The following is a 22,084-nucleotide window of genomic DNA, read 5'->3' on the forward strand; positions in this document are numbered from 1 at the left end:
TTTTTTTTTCTTTAAACCAGGGATTGAACTCAGGCCCTTGTGCTTACCAGGCAAGCGCTTATTCTACTGAGCTATCTCCCTGGCCCCTTATTTAATATTTGACGCTTTTGTTGCAAAACCTTTGTCCAGAGACAGGTTGGTTGTTGAGTACACGGCACAAGCTTGAGCTTGTTACTGTGACCCCGAACTGTTTCCAGCCAGAAAACAGTTGGTTTGGTTCTTGTCATTTTTGGTACTTGTGCCTCCCAGACCTAGTTAACAATCAGTTCCAAGTACCATACTACAATTTGCAAAGTTGTTATTTAATCTCACATAGTACAGCTGAAAGAGTAACACTAATTAACATCATTTGTGGGGCTGGGGAGATGGCTCAGTGGAATAAGTGCTTCTCTGGCGATCGCAAGGGCCTGAGTTCAATCCCCAGTTCCACCAAAAAACCCCCCCAAAAAACATCATTTGGGCTTTCTGTTCTGTTTAAAATGTCATTTGTTAGACAAGCATTTATATAACATGTTATTTACTTGTTTGAAGCTATTAATTTTTCATCATGGTGTTTTATAAATGTATTCATGAGACCAGGTTGCTTTGTACTCAGATGGTATTTCAAATGAATTGTATTTTACAACCATTTCACGGTCTAGAAAAAGCAAAGTGGGAGATCTGATTAAATTTATCTGAACTGACACTTGTTTGGACTGTAAAGTAAAATTCTGCTACTTGTTTTTTGAAGCACTTTTTCTAATTAAAGTGTTGGCAGGTGCTTGTGCAACTTCTTTCTAGAACTTTCTTGCTGCGAGCAGGCTGTCCTTGACGCTGGATCTTGGCCTTTGCTCAGCAAGGCTGAGTTGGTCAGTGGTTTCCAGAGATTCTCTTTGTGCTCTCTGTTCCCTTCGTGTACAGTGAGGCGCTCATTAGCGTTTTCCCTCACTGTGCTGTGAGACAGAGCTGCAGACCTATAGTGCAGCGTCACACTGAAGCCAGTAGGCTGGCTTTGGTACTGGTGTTTAAACTTGGACTCAGCCAACCCAGCTCCGCCTGCCGAGGCAGGACTCAGAGCGTGTTAAGTGCTGCAGAATCTCTAGCAGGCCCTGGCCACCGGGCTCTCAGACCTTCTTGCCGCCTCCAGGGGACACTGGCCACAGAAAAGAAGAAGCCACCCAGGGAGGAGTGCAGCTTGAGTCCCTTCGAGGAATTGGCGCCAGCTCCTTCCTTCTGTGCTGTGCTGTGAGGCACCCTGGGTGCTCAGCGGGCAGAGCAGCCCTGCGCAGACCCCCATTCTCTTCGTGTGGTGGCAGGAGCTGTGACAGCTCCCCGAGGCAGAGGGAGAGACGCGCAGCCTCTCATGCGTTTCAGTAGTCTGACAGTTAAGTAGGAAATGTAAATGTCCTCTGCATGTCACATTATTGTGGCTTTATGAAATTGTATTTGTATAAAAATAGATAGTAAACATGGTACTGATTTAAAAAGATACAGAAAGGGGTACAGAAAGTGTAACTTCTGGACTGGGCATAGTGATGCACACATATTAATCCCATCACTTGGGAGGCCGAGACAGGAGGATCACAGAGTATTTGAGGCCAGCCTGGACAGAGTGAATTCAGTGGGCTGGAGCTACATAGTGAGACCCTTTCTCAAATAACACCAAGGAAAGCAAAGGAAGTATGACTTCTGACTCCTCACTGTCCTGTCACCAAATTCCCAACTTGCCACTGTTGGCAGTTTCTTATGATTCTTCCACAGTACTCCATGTGTTTATCAACATTGATTTATGTGCCTTTAAAGTACGCTTTTGATGATAATAACAATAAGCTCGTCTTCTGGATGGTTAACAACCTAAGTTTGCAGACCAAAATTAGAGAAAAAGGAGGGCTACAAGGAAAGCCAACATTTTGGCCCTAGCCTTCTAAGGTCAATTAAGACTCAGGACATATGAGAACTTGTACTGTAACGTCATGTACCTCGGTAGTGTCCCAAATTTTCTGATCAAGAAGATTATGGGGCCAAAGAGGAAAGTGATCGATGATGTAGAGTGGGCCTAAGGAGAGTCACATGGGGAGAAGACACTCTCTCAGGCTTTCACAGAGAGCACATTGGCCAAGCATTGGCCGTGACTCATCCACATGGCTGACACTGACAAAGGCTCTACAATCTGAGGTACAGGATCTCAGAATAAATCCTGAGGGCATTGCACTGACCTTCTCAGACCAAAAAGCTACAACTCTTGTTGCACAGGTCCTGCTTTACCTTGGTCTTAACCATCCAGTAGAAAAGTATGAAGACAAAATATAGGAAGTAAAGCCATGTTGTTATGTTGAGCTGTGGGGGACTCAGGTCAATAATTTCTGACATTGCCAGTTAAACAGAAGATCCAATGCTATTAAGGGCTACTGGACTCTTTTAGAATATTTTGCTGAGTTTACACACCTATAATATTCAACAATGGAACTTAAAAAAATTGGGATATAACTATGAATGTCCATTTTGTATCTGTGTATTCAAAGTGGTTGGGATAGATATATAGTTGCATTCTCTTAATGAAAAAAAAAAATAAAGTAGGCTTTTGAAATTGAACACTTCCCTTGGTTCTTGCCTGCAGTATACAGTGACTGCCTTCCCTGCGGGGAATTGGTGGTGTGTGAAACTCATCCCCTTCCCCCTTTGCAAAATGGTAACAGTTTCCTTTTTAAATTATAAAAGTAAAACGTTAAAAAAATAAAACTCATTCCTTTTTTTCAAGTCTCACTTGTGTCAAGTACAGAAGAAGAGTAAAAGGCACAGTGTCTTCCCGCTCCACGCTGGGGTCTCTGCGCCAGCGTCAGCGCTTTGCTTTTCTGTATGTGGAGGGCATCATGTTTAGGAACAATAGAGGTTTGTGATTTGAAAAAAAAGAATAGAACATAAACATATAATGATATTTTTAAAAGCCATTTTATTGTTTTATGTAACAGATGTGACATAAAATATCCTTAATGTAGTACTCTTTTATACTAATTTTGTCATAAGTTTGTAGTTGACTGACCAGGAAAACTTTTGTGTATACAAATTCATGATCACCTTTGATTGAGCCTTTCTTCATTTTTTTGAGACAGGGTCTTGGTTGTGTAGTCCAGGCTGGCCTGGAACTTTGTGTGTAGCTCAGGGTGGCTTGGAACTCATGGTGGTCTTCCTGCCTCATCCTCCCGAGTGCTGGGATTACAGGTGTGCACCACCATGCCTGGAATCTTTCCTTTGCTTTCCTTTCCTTTCCTTCACTTTCTTTCCCTTTTCTTTTTCTTTTCTCTTTCTATCTTTCTCTCTTTTTGACATAGGGCCTTGCCATGTAGCTGAGATTTGCTTTGAACTCACTGGCTTAAAACTCAAGGTTCCCTTCCCGCCTCAGCCTCCTAAATGCTGGGATTACCTGTGCATGCCAGGATGCCGGGCTTCCTCTTTTAATGTTTAATTTTGCTGCTATATGTTTGTGACCCATAATAATTCTGTTGTCCTTGGGGATTGGTATCCATGTACACATAACATCTCAATCACCTGTCCTTCCCCTGCCTCCCCGTCTTACTCAGAGCTTCCGATCTCCACAGTCAGCCTCCCTGTTCCCCTCATTGCTTTCTTTAGTCCTTTAAATTACTTGTATTTTGGGTTTCTCACATATCATTTGTGACAAAATGAATGCATGTGGAGACCTTGCTGTTTAGTGAAGTCAGATAGCACATTAAATGCTGGGTGGCTTCTCCAGGGCTCCTTTCACCAGGAGAGACAGTGCAAAGGACCCTTCCTGGCCTGGTGGCCTCTGATATCCCTGCCTGTCCTCACAGCATGGGGTAAGGGGCTGAGAAGCAACCCCTCGAAATGCCAGGCCCCTGGCCTCTGGAGGAGATGGTTATTTCTATTCCTTACCCTCCTTGGCTGACATCTAAAGTGACATCTACATAACCAGGTAGCCCACCAACTCTATGCTGACTTGTAGGCAGGGTCTGTGCTTGTGGCTTTCGTTGCCAGGGGTGCAGGATGCTGATTTTGGGTAAGGAAAGGTTTTCTTCTCCAATGTCTAAGCACCGTGAGCCTTCCACCGCCCATCAGCTGCACTCTTCTATCCTTCCCAGCTGACACACAAGTCCCATGCTGGCTTCCTGTCAGGGCCATGACGACTCTCACTCACAGTGTGTTCTTCACAGTTGAGGTGTCGCCACACATGCTTGAGAGAATTTGCTGGCTTATTGTTGCACGTGCCGTCGTTGTGGACCGAGCCGTGCTTGTGTCTGTGTGAGGCGGCCATTCTCTGTCCTTGCCAGCTCAGTGCTGCTTCTCACTGAGCCTGGGCATAGTGAATGGAGGTTGAGTCTTTTATTCCTTTATGTTCACTAAATTCCTAGGCTATCCTCGAACTCCCAGCAATCCTCCTGCCTTAGCCTTCTGAGTGCTAAGACTGTAAGGGTGAACTACTACACCCTGCATCTTATAAATAAAATGTTTTAATTAAATGTTAGGAAGTATAAATACTAAAATACATGTTTTGTGTAATAAGAATATGATATAATGCTAATATTTCCCACTCAGGAGGCTGAAGCAGGAGGGTCACAGCTTGTTCAAGGCCAGCCTGAACTAGATAGACCCTGTCTCAAAAACCCAAAAATATAAAATAGAGAGACAGAACCAGAGCCAGTGGCTAAGTTCAGCCTGCCTCTTGTACAAGTAGCCACACCACCTGTTATATATGGGCTTTGGCTATTTGTAGCTTGCTAGTGTAGGTGAGCAATTGTGACAGACTGGGTAGCTCCATAAACTGGAAATATTTACTATCTGGTCTTTTCCAGAAAACATTTGCTGTTCCTTGCCTTGGAATTTCCCTTTGTGAGATGGCAGTATACTGTTTGTTTTCTTATTAACTAGTTAATTAATTTAGGGATTAAAAAATTTAGAGATAGGAGCTCACTGTGCAGTTCAGGCTGGCCTTGAACTCACTGGATAGCACAGGGCTGGCCTCGAACTTGCAGTGATCCTCCCTTTTTTTTTTTTTTTTTGCGGGACTGGGGATTGAACTCAGCCCTTTATGCTTGCCAGGCAAGCGTTTATTTTACTGCACTATCTCCCCAGCCCCTGTAGTGATCCTCTTGTGTCAGCCTCCTGGGTGCTGGGATTGCTGGCGTGCACCACCATGCAGGGCCAACTTTTTGTTTTCCTGAAAATGTGTTTCTGTTTTGTTCTTACTACAGTAGTTTCAGAGGGTTGGCAGCTGGTCTGTCAGTGTCTTGCTGAAACTCTCCCCGTTTTCTGGATTTCGCATCATTGCTGTTTGGAAGACTAGTTGTTCCTTTGAAGATGGACTCTTTCCTCTTTGTTTTTTATCAGTCTGTGTTCGGTGTACACAATGACTATAGTCATCACGGGGAGCTGGTGCATGCATATCCACAGTAGGGTTCTTTTTATTCCCCCTTTTTCTGTGGTAGTGGGAATCAAAACTTTGCCTCTGGTGCTCTGTAGTGCCATCATGTTCTAGCTGTGTAATGTGAAGTTTTGAATTTCTTTGCAGTTCAGTTTCTGTTGTGCTTGGAAGTCACTGGGCTTTTGTCAGCTCCAGAAAGCTTTGCATCCTCCTCTGTAGATGTTAGCTCTGCTGTGTTCGCTCTTCTTTCTTTGGAAGCTGTAGATGCAGTTGACCTTTCATGCTAATCTTCATGACATGACCTGACAGTCACATTTTCTTTGTCTCTCAGCGCTTTAATATTGATATATTCTTCAGATTTGTATTTTTTAACTGTCTTCATTCTAGATTTATTTATTATATGTTTTATTATTGAGTTAATTTATTACATGTCTTCTGAATTGTGAAATGCTTGGTCATTTATTATAGAACTTTATGTTTTCAAATTCTTTAAACTTTTATAGATATTAATAAAGTACTGTTTTATTTGAAATGCCTTTTTTTAAAGAATACAAAATAGTGATGAAAAAACAGCATTAGAAATGATACAAAATTTCACTAAACCAACTAATAGAAATTCAGTAATGGTTGCTGTATTGCATGGTATTATCTTCAGATTAGTTGTTCAGGTTACTGGATATAAATATGCAAGATTGGTTTAAAGAAAAAACAAAATAAAACAAAACAATAACAAAAAAGTTGTAAGAAATTCAAAAGAAAAAGAATAAAAAGATAAAAATTTAAACATTACCTGATCGTCTCAAAAGACCAGCAGAAATTGGCAGGGAAGAGTCTGTTCTGCTGGTTCTTTGGCACCATGTTTTGGACTACATATTTTGGTTTATTTTTAGAACTATCTGTGGAGGTTTCTGGAGGCCTGGGTTGAGATTTGCATCTCTGCTGCCTTGGGCTATGAACTGCACCTCTTCAGATGTCACTTTCAGACTGTGTAGACGCAGAAGTGATCCAACCTCAGGCTGTTTAACAAGATGAGGACTGACTTTAGCTCCAAAGCCTCAGGGTTTTGTACATTATGGTTTTTAATTTTTTGAGGCTGGAGACCCTCGAGGGACAGGAAGGGGCCCCTTGTTGGGTGGGAGAAGACCTCCTACTTTAGGTGACAAGGTGAGTTCAGAGCTTTGCTCACCCCCCTCACTGGTTGCTTTGGCTGTTGACCACCGGACCCAAAAGCAGGTTTTATAACAAAGACAACTTTTGTAAAATTAGGAGGGGACTAAGAAACAGGAAGGAGATAGATGGGCCTTAGAAAGAATGAAGGTGTGTTATGTTATGGAGTCCCGCAGGAGTGCGGTCATGCACACATGGACCACGGTAAAGAAAACAAGCTCTTTTCTCTGCTATCTTGTTCTCTGTCACCATATCCAGGCTCTAAGTTTACCAGCCACACAAAGTATAGATAATTTAATGCAAAATAGGAAATAGGAGGATGGTTCTTTTTGTGAATCGGAAGTGGACCATGAGCCTGGGGGAGGGAAAAGGAAGGGGATAGAGAGAGAAAAGCAGAAGTTAAAAGAATTGTATTGTTACAGATGTGCACCAACTCCCCAGAGATGTGTTGTGTGCTCATACATGGGCTAATAGAATTTTTTTTTTTTTTTTTTCCTGGCTCAGTGGAATAAGCGCTTCCCTGGCAAGCGCAAGGGCCTGAGTTCAGTCCCCAGTTCCACCAAAAAAAAAAAAAAAAAGGGAAATAAAAATTTGAAAGAGAAAGAAAACTTATCTTTCAGAGTTGGCGCAATATTTTTAGCCTTTTGTGTTTTACAGCAAGCATAGTACTTTCTCTACTGATAGGCTCTGGTCCCAGTATAAATTGCTAAAATCATTATGGTGGTTGTATAATATGGCTGATTTCCTTAAAACGAAAGCTCATCTTCCCCAAGACCATCTCTGCCTTCTTCTCCAACTTAGCCTGAGACACAGTTTCCTTCCACCCTTCCCGCTGCCTCAGGGAAGGCCCCAGGCAGCTCCCTCAGGTATATCTAAACATCTCCTTCAAACCCATCCCCTGGCAAAAGGTCTTAAAAGCCCTGGCCTCCCTTTGTTCCAATCCAGAGAGAATTCCTCATCCTTCCCCACTTTCTCTCCCCTGTCCTCCAAGAAAATAAAGCCCCTTTCCCTTCTTCCTTCTGCCTGTTTCTGTGCTTCACTGAGTACCTATCACCTACTAGACCTTAGGAGATCATGTTTTCATTTTAAAATCATTTCCACTTGATTACAAAGTTATGTTCATTATAGACAACAGAAAAAAGCCAAAACAGAAGACACTAAAAATTTAAAAATTGGCCTCCTCTGAGGTAGAGTAAGCATTTTAATATATATGGCTGCAACATTCCCTAAGTATTAAGTTAGTTTGGTGAGCAAGTGTGTCTGGTAGCCCTGATTCAGCATTGGGACTTACATTTTTATTGTGGGCAGATAGAAGAAAAGATTTGAAAACTCCTCCATCTCATAGGAAGCAGGGGCAGACACTGAACTGTCACTCAGGACGCCATTGCAAGAATGGTTTTTGCAAACTTCTCTGGAATTTGGGCAACTTGGTCATTTTCCATCCTCATGAGCCTCTGAGACCTCTAACTCCCCTCCCCCCTTTTCTGTTCTTCCTACTCCTGAAGCTCACATTTTATGCCAGTTGTAGCATCTATTCCATCCTTGGTTTTAAATGCAATTATCTTTCCACCCTGACTTCCACTGCCTTTTAAAAATGTATTTTACAAAAGTATGTCAATACCACACACCAACCTGAAGACCCCTTCAGATACAGTCCAGTGTATCCTGTCCTCCTTCATGACCATGGTGGTGCAGAAGAGAGATTACTCTGAGTCCACATCCAATTTAACCTCAAGGCCACCCAGAGGAGCTCTGTTTTCTCAAGACTCCTCAGAGTGAGAGTCTCAGGAAAAAGCAGCCCCTTTGGAAGCTTTTGTGACTGTTTATTAGTAGAACCAGGAAGCAAAGATAAAAGGAATTCATGTGAAGACAGGACAGGTGTGGGTGATCTGCAGTAATTTGTATTTCCCTAGTCTAAGAAAGCCACTGGGGAGGGAGAGAACTGGCTGAAGCACCCATGTCTAAGAATAACCTGTTTGGGGCCCTGCTTGGCTGTTGCTTCTGTATGCTTTAATCTGTAGCCATCCATTCTAGGAAGCCTGGGCCATTGCTGCAGGGCTTCCCTTTATTTTAGCAATCATTTCAATCATTCCTCAAGCCAGAGTCTCCCCTCAAATGTCTGGATTAGAAATTACCTTTGTAACTAAATGAAGGCAAATTCAGTAATGTAGTCTTGAAGCATTGTAGTCCCAAATTAAAATATGCTGAGAGTAATAAATATATTAGTTAGGACTAAGTGGCTAGCTTGACTGAACACTGCTTTGTCTTTTTAGAACAAGATTAAGAGGGGCCGGGGAGATGGCTCAGTGGAGTAAGCACTTCCTTGGCAAGTGCAAGGGCCTGAGTTCAATCCCTGGTTCTGAAAAAAAAAAAAAAAAAAAAAAAAGATTAAGTGAAAAAAGGTGAAGTTATGGTGTGTGGTAAATCTCAGTACAAAAGTACCGAATTTTAGGTGTACACAGGAGGAAAGACACAGAGGTGCCCAGTTTAGCGGAATAGGAGTATCCTCAAATTTTATTTTCTTAAAACCAAGCTTGATAACCAGTGCGCTTATTTCCACGTGAAGAGAGTCTTCCGTTCGAACTGTTCTTCCTCCAAACGGCTTCCATGTTCGGAAGTTCCACCACCACTGTACCGCTGGCGCGATGTTTTCCTGGAGAAGATGTGTACGTCGATTGGTCTCAGGGAATACTAAAGCCATCTAATAAATGGGTCTTACAAAAACATCAAATAATGGACGTGGCTCTCTTTTAGAAAAATAATGCAAATTTGTATTTAAAAAGTGTTATTGTTGGCTAGAATAAAGTAGATTTTGGAGTTGGATTTTCCAGTCTAATGAGAATCCTAGTGCACACCCTGACACACACCCTCTTGCACTAGAGCCTCACACATAAGAAGCAGGCTGGCAGGCAGAGGTACATTAAGATATCGGTTATATTTAAACAATTCTTTTTCCTTCCGTGGGTGACGACGACCTCGCGGAGCTGTCCACGGTGGCCTTGGAGTCCCCGAAGGCATTGCTGGCCGAGGCCCGGCCCGGAGGCGGTGGCGGCGGCGGCGGCGGGGGTGCCTTGCGCCTCGGGGTGTCGGCGCTCCCGGTGGGCCCGCCCGCGGCACGCTCGGCTCTCAGGACGCAGCCGGCCCCGAAGAGCTCCTCCATCAGGCTGCTCTTCCGCTCCCGGAAGGCGGGGTCCTTCGCCTTGGTCCGCGCCGACTTCCCGAACGAGGGCTCGTAGCCGACGGGCGCTTCCGGCCTGGCCTCGGCCGCAGCTCCGCCGCGAGCCCTGTGCACACCGTGTGCTGGGCCGTGGCCGCCGCACGCAGGGAGCCCGTGGTGCAGGTTCTCCGTGGCTTCCGAGAAGGCGTACAGCTTCCTCTGCCTGCAGGGCAGCTTGGAGCTGCCCAGGACGCCGCGATCGCGGTCTGAGTCCCTGTCCACGTCGGCGTCCGCGTCTGCGTCGCCCCGTGGAACGCCTCTTCTGAGCCGGTCCCGCCCTGCGCCGTCATCCTGGCTGCTGGCTGGGTCTAGGTCAGGGAGGACCCCAGGAGCGGCTTCAGGGAGCAGCTCCGGCTCTTGGAAAAGGGGTTTCTTTTCTTGATCTGCCTTTTTCTCCTTTTGTCTCCCCGCATTCTCCAGCGCTGCATGTACTTCCAGATGCTCCTCCTCCTTTGATAAATCTGTGTTAGAAAAACAGACATTTGAGGGTCTTTGAAGGCTGAGCGGAGACATAGTGCATGCATGCCCAAGCAAAGCTAAGAATAACAGTAGAGGCAACGGGGGTAGGGGAGGCCACACACAACACGCCAAAGAGCATGCTGAGAGTGTAATCTATTCCTAGACTATCCTAAATACATGGGAATTATGAAATCAAAAGAAAACACCATTCATAGGCAAAGACATGCAATTTGCCAGGCTATGAATAGGTTCTCGGTATCATCAAGTAGGCAATAGAGCCAGGAAAAGAGAACATTTTTCACCCATCCTATGGGCAAATAATTCCCAGAACTGATGAGAACATGGGGACACTGCGATTTTTGACCCCACTCGTGGGCATATTAATTGCAAGAGCTTTTTATATGGCACTTTGGCAGTATCTATGAAAATTTCAAGTGGACAGTGTGGGCCAACAGCCAGCCTCATGTCTGGGGACAAGTCTGCAGAAATAGACAAAGATCAGTAGAAGGATGTTTACTGCAGCCTGGTTTAGGAACAATGAGACATAAGTGTCTGTCAAAGAAGTAATGGTTCTGTAATCCCAGCAGTAGGGAGGAAGCAGGAGGATCACCTGAGTTCCAGGCCAGCCTGGATTACATAGTGAGACCCTGTCTCAAAAAAAGAAAAAAAATCAAGAAGATTATGGGGCCAAAGAGGAAAGTGATCGATGACGCAGAGTGTGCCTAAGGAGAGTCACGTGGGGAGAAAACACTCTCTCAGGCTTTCACAGAGAGCACATTGGCCAAGCAATGGCCGTGACTCATCCACATGGCTGACACTGACAAAGGCTCTACAATCTGAGGTACAGGATCTCAGGATAAATCCTGAGGGGATTTCACTGACCTTCTCAGACCAAAAAGCTACAACTCTTGTTGCATAGGTCCTGCTTTACCTTGGTCTTAACCATCCAGTAGAAAAGTATGAAGACAAAATATAAGAAATAAAGCCATGCTGTTAAGTTAAGCTGTGGGGGACTCAGGTCAATAATTTCTGACATTGCCAGTTAGGCAGAAGACCCAATGCTATTATGGCCTCTGGACTCTTTTAGAATATTTTGCTGAGTTTACACACCTATAATATTCAAATAACGGAACTTAGAAAAAAAGGGTATACAGATGAATGTCCATTTTGTATCTGTGTATGCAAAGTGGATGGGATAGATATATAGTTACACTCTGTTAATGAATAGAATGATATGTTCTAATGGTGTTTGTAAATTAACCACTAAGAAGAATGTATGCAGTGTGTTAGTTATTGAAACTGTCCTAGCGATTTGATTTGAAACTGTCTCATTGCTATCTGTTTATCAATAAAATTATAAAAAAAATTAAAAAAAAAAGAAAAAAAATTAAAAAGGGAAAAGAAAAGAAAAAAAGAGTAATGGTTCAAAAAAGTGTGGCATTTGCAGTCCATGGGTGTTCTGGACAGAGTTGGATGGATAATGTGAAGTGAAGGAAAAGCTGTTCATAAGCAATACTCAGGGCCGGGTATTTGCCAGTTTTCTTTGGGGGCTGGGGGCTGAGCCCAGGGCTGCCTGTGTGCACTGGGCAGAGGCCCAATGCAGGGTGATTTGCATTGTTCTGTGCCGTCTCCCAGTGCCAGAGCAGTGCCTGACACAGTATATGTGCAGAAAGAAGTTTTCAGATGAAGAAACTGTTAGGACGCTATCAGTGACCCAGAAGAACTGAAACATGAGTAGAAACGTGTACAGGCAGTGTGGCCGCAGTGAAAGTGCAGGCGAACGTCAGTTTCCGTGAATCTGCAGCAGGCAGGGTGGCTTTCCATTCAGAGAATTCCATCAAGCTGTGGAGTTATTCCAGCTTTCTTAGTTCCCCCAGTCCAGGTGTGGGCCTTCCTGGGCACATATCCACCACTGTTTTATGTTAATCATCTATCTACTAATGGTAACAGGGAATTGAGCCCCTGGCTTTCGACTGAGCTACATCCCACCCCTTTTTAAACTTTTTATTCTGAGACAGCGTCTCTCTAAATCATTGAATTGCCCAGGCTGGGCTCAAACTTGTGACCCTTCTGGCTCTGCCTCCCACACTGTTGGGATTACAGGTTTGCACCACCATGCCCACCTGGTGCTCCTTTACTGTGATTCTACTAACTGGGTGTTTTTTTTTATTTTTTATGTTTGAGACAGGGTCTCATATAGTACAAGCTGGCCTTCAACGCACTGTGATCCTCCTGCCTCAGCCTCCTGAGTGCCGGGACCACAGGTGTATACTAACATACCAGGCTTTATTTATGCTGTTATACACATGCATACTAATTCACCATTGAAAAAAATAAGAATATAGGAGACTTTTTTCAGTATTGGAGGATAGGCAAAGTTTGTGCCTTAGATACGCTAAGCAAACTCTTGCCCATTGAGCTATTTGACATCCCATAGAGATCTTTAAAGCTTGGTATGATTACCTTCAAATTTTCTCTTAGAATCCTCTTGCTTTGGCACTTTACTGACATAATAAGGAATTTCACAGTTTATCTCACTTGATTTCTCTTTAGGGCGAATGTTTCTTGTTATCTTTTTACCCTATAATTTAGAAAAGCAGAACAAATACATTTTTGGGAGTCTAAATAATTTTAACTTGTATTTTATTCTAATGAACACACATACTGTGCGTGTATAACAAGTGATGGGCTGTAGCTTAGTCGTTTTTGTTCAGACATGTTCAGCCACAGAAAGATTTCCCACTTGCCCTACCTTTGTTGTCAAAGCTGGAACTTCTTGTGACTTTTGGGTTTCCTGGTGTCTCATATTTATGAATGACAAACTTTTTCTGTCTGCTTGTACTGATTTTGTTGAAGAAACTGCAGAATAGGTAGATTACATGTGAGATTCGTAGTTTTACATTTGGAAACAATATTGATTTTAAACAACATACCACTAAAGTATGCAATGTCATACAACAAAGTGTACTATGTTCTACATAGTCAATGTACATATAACATTTTGGGGTTTCCTTTTTTTTTTTTTTTTTCCTGGCATCTCTCTTGTCTCATTTTGGGTTGCAAAGGCTACAGGATCCTAGGGCTGGGAGCAGAATCGGGTGTTAGGATCTAAGATGGCACTGCTGTGAGGAAAGGATGCCCCCTGCAGGTGGGATTTGGAGCTGCAGATGCGCAGTGATGAGGGCCGGCTCCTGGTGAAGACATCCTGTGCCAGGACCACCGAGTATCCTGGGTTAATCACTCAGGACTGCTCACAGTTGCTCACGTCAGGCATATGGACTTCTGACTGCACAGTGATGTGAGGGCCTTTCTGGGGAAATGTGGACTTGATGGGCTGCGAGTTACATAGGTCTAAACATTGTCAAAAATCCACTAAACTGAAAAGCTAAAGGGGACTTTTTTTTTTTTAAGGCAAGATCTCACTGTGTAGTTCAGGCTGGTCTTGAACTCAGAGGATCCTCCTGCCTCAGCCTCCCAAGTGCTGGGATGACAGGCGTGGGCCACCATGTCTGGCTTATGGTGGCATCTTGTTAGGTTAAGTATATATCAAGAAAATCCGTTTTCAAAAGCCACACACTGCAGCAGATATATTTAGAAAGCTCAGTTTTGGCAGGTATTTGCTTCCAGCTGAAAAGTCATTCTGCCTTTCTACTTGATGTAAGGACTTGAAAGACGAAATCAAGAATGGGAAAACAGGAAAACATTTCTGCTCCTTTCTCCGTCTTCCAACACATCGTATCCGTCCTTGGCTGGGCGTTGTGGCACGTGCCTGTGATCCTAGCACACAGTAGGCCGAGGCAGGAGAATTGAGGCCAGCCTGAGCAATGTAGTTCAAGACCAGCCTGAACTACATAGCAAGGACCTGTCTCGAAAACATAAAATAAAATAAAATTGTTGAATTAAAAAAAATCCTTTTGGCTACATACATCAGGAGCATATGACCAGGTGCTTAAAAATAGATTTTGAGTGCTAGCTTAGAGGAAATGTATACTAAAATTGGAACGGGGCAGAGAAGATAAGCATGGCCCCTGTGCAAGGACAGCGTGCAAATTCATGAAGTGTTCTGTATTTTAGGAACCACTTCCAAGTGGTCTTGAGCTGTTTGGCAGGTTCTTTTTTTTTTTTTTTTTTGGTGGAACCAGGGATTGAACTCAGACCCTTGCGCTTGCCAGGCAATCACTTATTCTATTGAGCCATCTCCCCAGCCCCTGTTTGGCAGATTCTTTAGCAAAGCAGAAATGAGGCTGATGGAAAATACCAAATTCTAGATTTTTTTTCTTTTTCTTCACTGGCTCGGCCCTCCCTAAGGGTGGGGCTGGCACCACTGTGGTGCTGGGGATCAAACTGGGGTCTCCTGTGCCTGCCTAAGCTTACCTAAGCAGGCACTTTGGACAGCTGAGCTATCTCACTGGCCCCCAAAATACCAACTTCTAAAAAAATTTTTTTTAAGTAAAAGGAATAAAAACACACCTTTTGGGTATTCTTCTAGTTCCCGTATATTTCTAAGTATTCGATTAGTATAGATGTTTTTAATTTCAAGCTCACGCTCCTTTTCCTAAAAAAGAATAACAATATTGATTTTTCTATTAATATTTACTTTTATTAATCTTGATTTCCTTCAAAAAACAATTTAAGTGAGCTCAGTCTGCTGCGAATGCAATCTGTAGGGTCCAGAAGGAGCAGAAATAGGCCTTAGCATTGTGTCCCATTCCAGACACCAAACAGCACCAGCTTTTTGACAAGGGGACTCATGATGGAGATGGGGACTGGACTTTGCAAGTAAGCTTCTTCACAGTGTTTTCTTGTCCCCTGGGCCTGTGCTGCCGGAGAGGAGAGTGCCTTGGGCAGGAGGAGACAGACAGAAAGCTTATGCTTATCTGTGAGTGGGGCTCATGAGGAAGTAGCATCATAGAAAACAAAGAACATAAATTACCTTTTGTAATCTCAGCTGGAGAGCATTGCATTTGCACTCCTCTTGATTGCAAAGTTACTTTTAAACTTTGTTTTTAAAAAAATTTTATTTATTTATGTGGTGTGTGTGTGTGTGGGGGCAGCTCAGCCCACCAGGGGGCGGGGCTGGCTGGCATGTGGTGCTGGGGGATTGAACCGCGGTCCCTGTGCTTTGATAAGCTTGTTCTAAGTAGCTGCTTTAGACCACTGAGCCATCTCACCAGCCCCTGCAAAGTTACTTTTAGCTGCTCTAGTGATAGATAAAATGTAAGAATAGGAATCTTTTCTAGAATTTATATTTCCAGAAGCAAAGATGTTATGTTGAAATCTGTCCTGTCCTCCCTTCTTATGGAAACTGAGCCCAAGGACCAGTACTTGGGCCGCTGGCCAGGTTATTGTGAGTGTGAGGTTGAAGAGAAAAGTAGAGTAGAAAGCTATTCAGAATGAAAGATGCTTAAGAAAGAAAGATTTCAGTGTTTCTGGAGGGGAGATGTTGGTTTTCTGGAAAGTTCAGTTCCACCAGTTGGTTGTGGTGGGCTGGGCGGTGTGCAACTGGGTGGCAGTGCACAGAACATAGCTGGCCGCTGAGGTGACAGAGTATGTCTGGGGTAAGAGGAAGCTCTGTGAAGGAAAGCCACACATACCCAGCCCTCGAACAGAGGTTCACAGTGGGCACCAACCATAGAGCTGGGCCTGCACCACCCAGAGTATGTGTGTGGCTGAGTTCAGTCAGTGAATCAAGGGGATAAGGAACTCCCCTCAGAGCTAGGAATGATCATGGAATCCCTGTGAAATGCCCATAAGAAAGATGACCTATGAGCTCAAAGGGAAGTCAAGTCACAGAGTTAAGTGAGGCACAGTGGCGCACACCCATGAAACTCTTGCAGGAAGAACAGAGTCAACAGTAGTCAGAAGCTCAGGAGAAGAAGGGAGATTTTATGGATGCTAGTGAATCCCAGAGGAGTAATCTCCAAAGTTTGAGGCATTGATCCCAAAGAGCTTGTCTTATTTATAAGGTGGCAAACAGAAGTTACAAGAATGAGATAAGCTTTTGCTGAAGGTTTTGATATAGTGGGTATCTTGTGGTGAGCACAGCTGTATGTAGCAAAGTTGTTTTTAGCACATTCACAGAAATTTCAGTTTGATGACAAATTGTATGATTTGGATGAGTTCAATGGCAGAGAACAGAATGCCTGCAGCTTTACTGAACAAAATGCTAGTTAGGTCAGGATTTCTGCTTCAATACCAGTACTCTAGGAGCTTGAGGCAGGATGATTACAAGTTTGAATCTTCCTTGGGCAATTTAGTGATTTAGTGAGATCCTTTATGCCAATAAAATTTTTTAAAAACTGCCTTTGGATGTAGCTCAGTGCACAGTCCTTGGGTTTAATCCCCAGCACCCTCACCTACCCAAAGAGAAGGTTGGGCAATGGTGTGGAATCATGGTATGGTCAGTGAAGAGAAATGGTTTCCAAAAATTAGCACATTCTTAGGAGATACCACCCTTTAGGGAGACCAGGACGGCAAGCAGGTAGGCCGGGGCTGCAGTACCTCATCTGGGAGCTGCAGGAGGCTGGCCTCTGTTTTCTTATTGCAGCCCATGCCTTAGAAAGAGCCTTCACTAGTGGTGGGTGACTTTGATAATGAGTTTCAGCATGGAGCAGGTGACCTTTCGTTCCTGGAGCTGGACCACCCAAGCCCAGACAGTAATGCCCGACATTAACATGGCAGACTATTGTTGCCTAAAACTGCCGCAGTAGAATTTCTTGTCCCTGTACTCTTCTAGAACCTTGTGATCCCACCTTGAGAGGTGGCACTTACTGCCTGGACTTCCTTGGTCATGGAATGGGGCAGAGATGATTTGTGACAGCCAAGGCAAGGTCATAAAGAGCAATAGGGCTTCTTTCTGCCTGGTGCTCGCTTGTTTCTGTGTCTATTTTCATCTCCATCTCCAACTCCACCTCCTCCATCTTTGTCTCCTCCTCTAACTCCACCCCTGTCTCCATCTCCTCCTCCAATCCATCCACCTTTCTATCTACACCTCCACCTCCAACTCCTCCATCTCCACTTCAATCTCCACCTCTACCTCCGTCTTAATCTCCTTTTTCTCTACCTCCACCTCTTTTTCCACCTCCACTTCCATGTTTACCTTTATCTCCACCTCCATCTCTGTCTTACTACATGGACTGCCTTGGCCCATGTAATGAGACAGAGATGATACTGTATGACAACGAAAGTGAGGTCATAAAGGGCACTGTGACTTCTTCCTGTCTGGTGCTCGCTTGCTCGGTGTCTGACTCTGTCTCTATTTCTACCTCCACCTCCACATCCTCTTCATTCTTTCCCTGGGAATCCAGCCATAGAGCTGTGAAGGTGCCCTCACCACATGGAGAGTCTATGGGTAGGCTTCATGTCAAAATCCAGCTAAGACGTCAGCTGTCATTAGAGATGGGAGTGGGACATCCGATAGTTCTAGTTCCCAGCCTTTGGTCACCCTCATGAATTGTCTGTGGCAAGCCATGCCTAAATTGTAAACTCATGAACAAAATTCATGTCAGTCCTTTAGTCACTTAAATTTGGGAGTAACATGTTATACGGTGCATAATGGGAATAGTCTGGGTTCTAAAACATCCTCAGGTTTCTGTTCCTTCCCATGGGGTCACTCCTGGAGCCCAGAGGGGGAGCAGGTGGCACTGGAAGGAGGTGGGGTGAGTCCTAAGTGTGGGGAGAACGGCAGCCCACAGGCCCTGGGTTAATGACTAACCCATGGGAAATAGCTAAAGTGATTGTTTTTAAATAATTTGGAGTAACATAGTCTCTTTTTAAAAAATCATCTTTTATTGACACATTTTAGATACACACAGTGATCACATTCATCACAGAGAATCTGCAGCACCTGTACATGATGTAATTTGTTTTCTTTCCCCCCCACCGTTCCTCTACCCTCCCTCCCTTCAACCCCTTCCCCCCATCTTCATTTACTAAAGTTTTGCCTCCATTTTTTTTCTATTTTTAGGACAGGATCTACAAAATCTACAGGGTCTCACTACGGAGATTGGACTTGTAGTGATCCTCCTGTTTTCAGCCTTCCAATCACAGGGACTATAGGTGTGCGCCACCATGCCCAGTCTGTCACTGTCTTAGCAGGCCCAGGGGCCGGGGAGCAAACCCCGGTTGCTGCACTCTGCCTAAGCAGGCACTATAGTCCTCTGAGCTATCAGGCTGGCCTCTCCATGTTGTTTTTTTCCTTTTTCCTCTCTCCCTTTCCTGTTTGAACATTTGCTTCCTATTTCACAGTGTGTATTATACACGTTTGATCCTTGTTTACACTTTTGGTTTCTTACACTAGAAAACCAATGCATTATTTACACATGTGTGTCCAATTTATGTCACTTGAGTGTGGTCTCAAGGTGCATCCATTTACCAAGAAATATTCTGAGCATATCTTTCTTTATGGCAGACTAGAATCCATTGTATAAAAACCCCCCATCATCTTTACCCATTCACCACAAGATTTGGCTGTTACAATCTGGGTAACATATCCTTTTGGTCTGTCATTTTTATCTCTTTTTCTTCTAGCTCCTTGTTTAGGGAGCTTGTCCCAGTATCCTGCACCAGTGATGGTGAATCTTGGGGGGATTCTGATGGTGCGACAGCCCACTGCAGTGCTTGTGCTGTAGATCTCACCACCACTGCCATAGACTATCTTCTAGCTCTTCATTGACTTTTCTAGAGGGGAAATCACATTAATTTTTACTGTTTTCTGATTTTTCCATTTTTATAACATCATAGTTTGTTGACACAATATCTTCTTTCCAGGGATACTGACCTGGATCAGCTATTTGTTTGTCTGCATCTGCCCTTCCTCCCTCTCTCGACTTCTTCCTCCCCTTTTCTCCCCTCCTTTTCTCTTCCCTTCCCTTCCTTTTTCTTCCCCCTCCTTCCCTTTTCTTCCCTTCCCTTCCCTTCTTTCCCCTTCCTTCCTTCCTTTCTTCTTTTCTTCCCTCTCTTCTTTCCTCCTTTCTTCCCTCCCTCCCTCCCTCTTTTCTTGCCTTCTCTTCCCTCTTCTTCTCCACCTCTCTCCAGTGCTAAGGATGGAACTCGGGACCTTTGCACTGAGCGGCATCCCAGATACTATTATTTTTTTTTTTTAAATTTTGAGACAGGGTCTCTCTATCAGTCATTGCCCAGACTGGGCTAGAACTGGCTGTCCTCCTACTCCATCCTGCCAGAGTTCTGGGATTGCTGCCTGAGCCACCACACCTGGACTTTGTTTTCTCTCACACCAAGGGTCACACAAGATAAGGTGGTATCTTGGTTACTACTTTTGTTGTTGTTTTTGCTGGGACAAAATACCTGACACCCAAAAGTAAGGAGGGAAAGGCTTATTCAGCTCACAGTAGGGGTTTTAGTCTATATTCAGCTGGCTCTAAGGCAGCATGGCACATGACAGGACAGCCATTCATGGTGGGGGAAAAACAGCAAAGAGAAAAAGGAGAAGCAGCAGCTAGCAAGGCTCTCTCCCTCCCTTATATTGCATGCAGATTACCCACCCCAGGGCAGATGTAGCACTCACACCCATAATCGCCTATATTGAATCATGAATTAATTATAAATTCTAGAAGGCTGCCCCAATGACTGTATGAGGCTTTTGGGGGATACCTAAATATAAACCATAACATTCTGCCCCTGAACTCCCAAAGACTCATGCATATCCCTTTATGCAAAAGACATTTAAATCCATCTCTAGGAGTTATCAAAGTCCTACCAGTTTTAGCATTGCTGAAAAGTCTAATTTTTAAGTCTTCTCCAAGAGCTAAGGCAAACTTTTAGCTGTGAGAGCCTATACAAATGAAAAGTTAAACACTTCCAACATTTAATGGCACAAGAAAAACATTACCATTCCAAAAGGTACAAACAGCAAGATACAAAGCATTTGGACTAAAGCAAGTCCAAAATCCAAGAGGGCAAACATTTATAGTTTTATATTAACATCTGAGGCAATCTGATGAACTGTGAACTTTGTGTGGCTCTGCCCCTATCGCAGTTTTGGTGGTAGCTCCATGGCTTCTCTCTTAGGCCTGCTTTGCTCCTTCCTTGGAGCTTTCCTTAGATGATCCACATTTCTGGATTTTTTAAACTTCTGGTGTTTCCACTACACATTAGGCTTCTCATACTGCCCTCTCAGGGGCACACTGCCTGGCCTCCCAGGCCTTCTGAAGTCTAGGTGGAAGCCTTTTTAACTTCAGGACTTTTGCATTCTGCATGTGCCTAAAACCAATGTCATGTGGGTGACGCCAAGGTCTGTTGCCAGCTGGAGCAGTAGCCAGGCTCTTTTCCCTCTTGGTTGTAGGGGTTGAGTGCCTGGATTTTTGATCACTCTGACCCTGATTTCAAGTAAGAAATTTCTTATAACGCTGCCATTTTGGAATCTGGTGTGGTTGCCACTGTCATTCTGGGATATGGCACTCGATGGCTGTCCCCGCAAGGCACAAGTCTTTCACTTTTGCAGTGTTGAGGCTGAAAAGGTTGAAGATTATTCCTTCTTGTGGTGCCCTCAGGTCATCTTTTTTATTTTTCCATTTCTTCTTGGCAATGGGGATCTCATCAGTTCTGTCTTTGCAGTCTACAACTTCATTGGAGGTTTTTTTTTTTTTTTTTTTTTTTTCTTGGCCAAACTCACATTTTAAATCATCCTGCTTGGTTTTTGCTCTTGATTTTCAAGGTAAATATGACTAAAAGCCCCCAACAATAGCCATGCCACTGCCTCAACACTTGACTGCTTTGAAATTTCTTTTGCAAGATTAATCAGTTCACCACACTTAATCTCAATCTCAGGCAAAGTCTCTGAACATGAGCAAAATGCTGACAAACCTTCTTCCAAGCCATAACACAGATTGTCTAGAGTCCAACAACCAATGCAGTTCCTTTTCCCAGAAAAACCCTCCCCAGCCTGGTCTTTGTAGGCAGGATTTCTATCAGCCTTCTTGTTTTTTGAATTCTGACCAGAATCTCCCATACAGAACAGTTAAATGTGGTCCAGTGCTTCTCTTTCAGGTGACATCTCCAAGTCTTTTGTATCTCTTCCCATAAGCCATTCCTAAAGGCGACTGAATGACATAGTCAGGTATAGTCACAGCAATGGCCCCACTTCCAGTATAAATTTTGTCTTGGTAATTTTTTTGTTGTTGTTGCTGGGACAAAATACCCAACACTCAAAGTTAAGGAAGGAAAGTTTTATTTAGCTCACAGTTAGTGGAAGTTTTAGTCCCACTCAGCTGGCTCCAAGGCAAAGTGGCACATGGCAGAGGGCAGCAGTTTATGGAGGCAGAAGACAGCAAAGAGCAGAGAGAGGAGCAGTGGCTGTGGCAGCTAGTAAGCCTCTTTCCATCCCTTATATTGTTTGTAAATTATCTTCCCCAGAGCAGATGTAGCATTTACACCAATAATCCCAGCATTGGATCATGAATTAATCACAAACTCTAGAAGCCTGCCCCAATGACTGCATGAGGCTTTGGGGGGACAACTAGACACAAACCAGAACAGGTAAGCTCAGTATGGGGGATGGAGGGCTGGATTCACTGTCTCATGTCCTACGGTTTTGTGTACCTGAGTCTTGCTTTACGTTTCTTGTGAGCTAACCCATAGGCTTCACCCCAAGTAAGGCCTTCCAAGCACCTTGGAATTTGCTCTCCTCTGTGAGACAGCATTTTCACCCTGGCCTTAGGGAGGAGCCCGGCCTGTGCCCTGAGCTGGAGCTGTGTGTAGGGTGGTGCCCGTGGCCTGCACCTCCATGCGTGACCTCTCACATTGCACCATGGGAGTCACCACCATTTTCTCTCTTATTTGGAGTCTGTTTTCTTTTTCATTCCTCCTTAGGGATGTCCTGGGGATCTTGGAGGAAGGACTGTCAC

The 22,084-nt window shown here is 44.1% G+C and overlaps 1 protein-coding gene and 1 non-coding gene across 2 annotated transcripts in view; one reads left to right on the forward strand and one right to left on the reverse strand.

Moving 5' to 3' along the window:
* Nucleotides 1-8,938: 8,938 nt before the first annotated feature.
* Lca5l (LCA5L, lebercilin like) overlaps nt 8,939-22,084 on the reverse strand; it is a 70,371-nt gene continuing 57,225 nt past the window's right edge. Inside the window, exons 5-8 of the mRNA XM_004631934.3 lie at nt 14,691-14,775; nt 12,973-13,079; nt 12,684-12,801; nt 8,939-10,222 (exon numbers count right to left, since the gene is read on the reverse strand). Coding sequence (XP_004631991.1) covers nt 9,483-10,222; nt 12,684-12,801; nt 12,973-13,079; nt 14,691-14,775 — 1,050 coding nt within the window. The 3' untranslated portion in view covers nt 8,939-9,482. The remainder of the gene's footprint in view (nt 10,223-12,683; nt 12,802-12,972; nt 13,080-14,690; nt 14,776-22,084) is intronic.
* On the forward strand, nt 14,186-14,293 carry LOC111816988. Its single transcript, XR_002821287.1, has one exon. It is a non-coding gene; the product is annotated as a U6 spliceosomal RNA (small nuclear RNA).

This window comes from Octodon degus, unplaced genomic scaffold (assembly GCF_000260255.1).
Source record: "Octodon degus isolate 3935 unplaced genomic scaffold, OctDeg1.0 scaffold00045, whole genome shotgun sequence".
Taxonomy (NCBI): Eukaryota; Metazoa; Chordata; class Mammalia; order Rodentia; family Octodontidae; genus Octodon; species Octodon degus.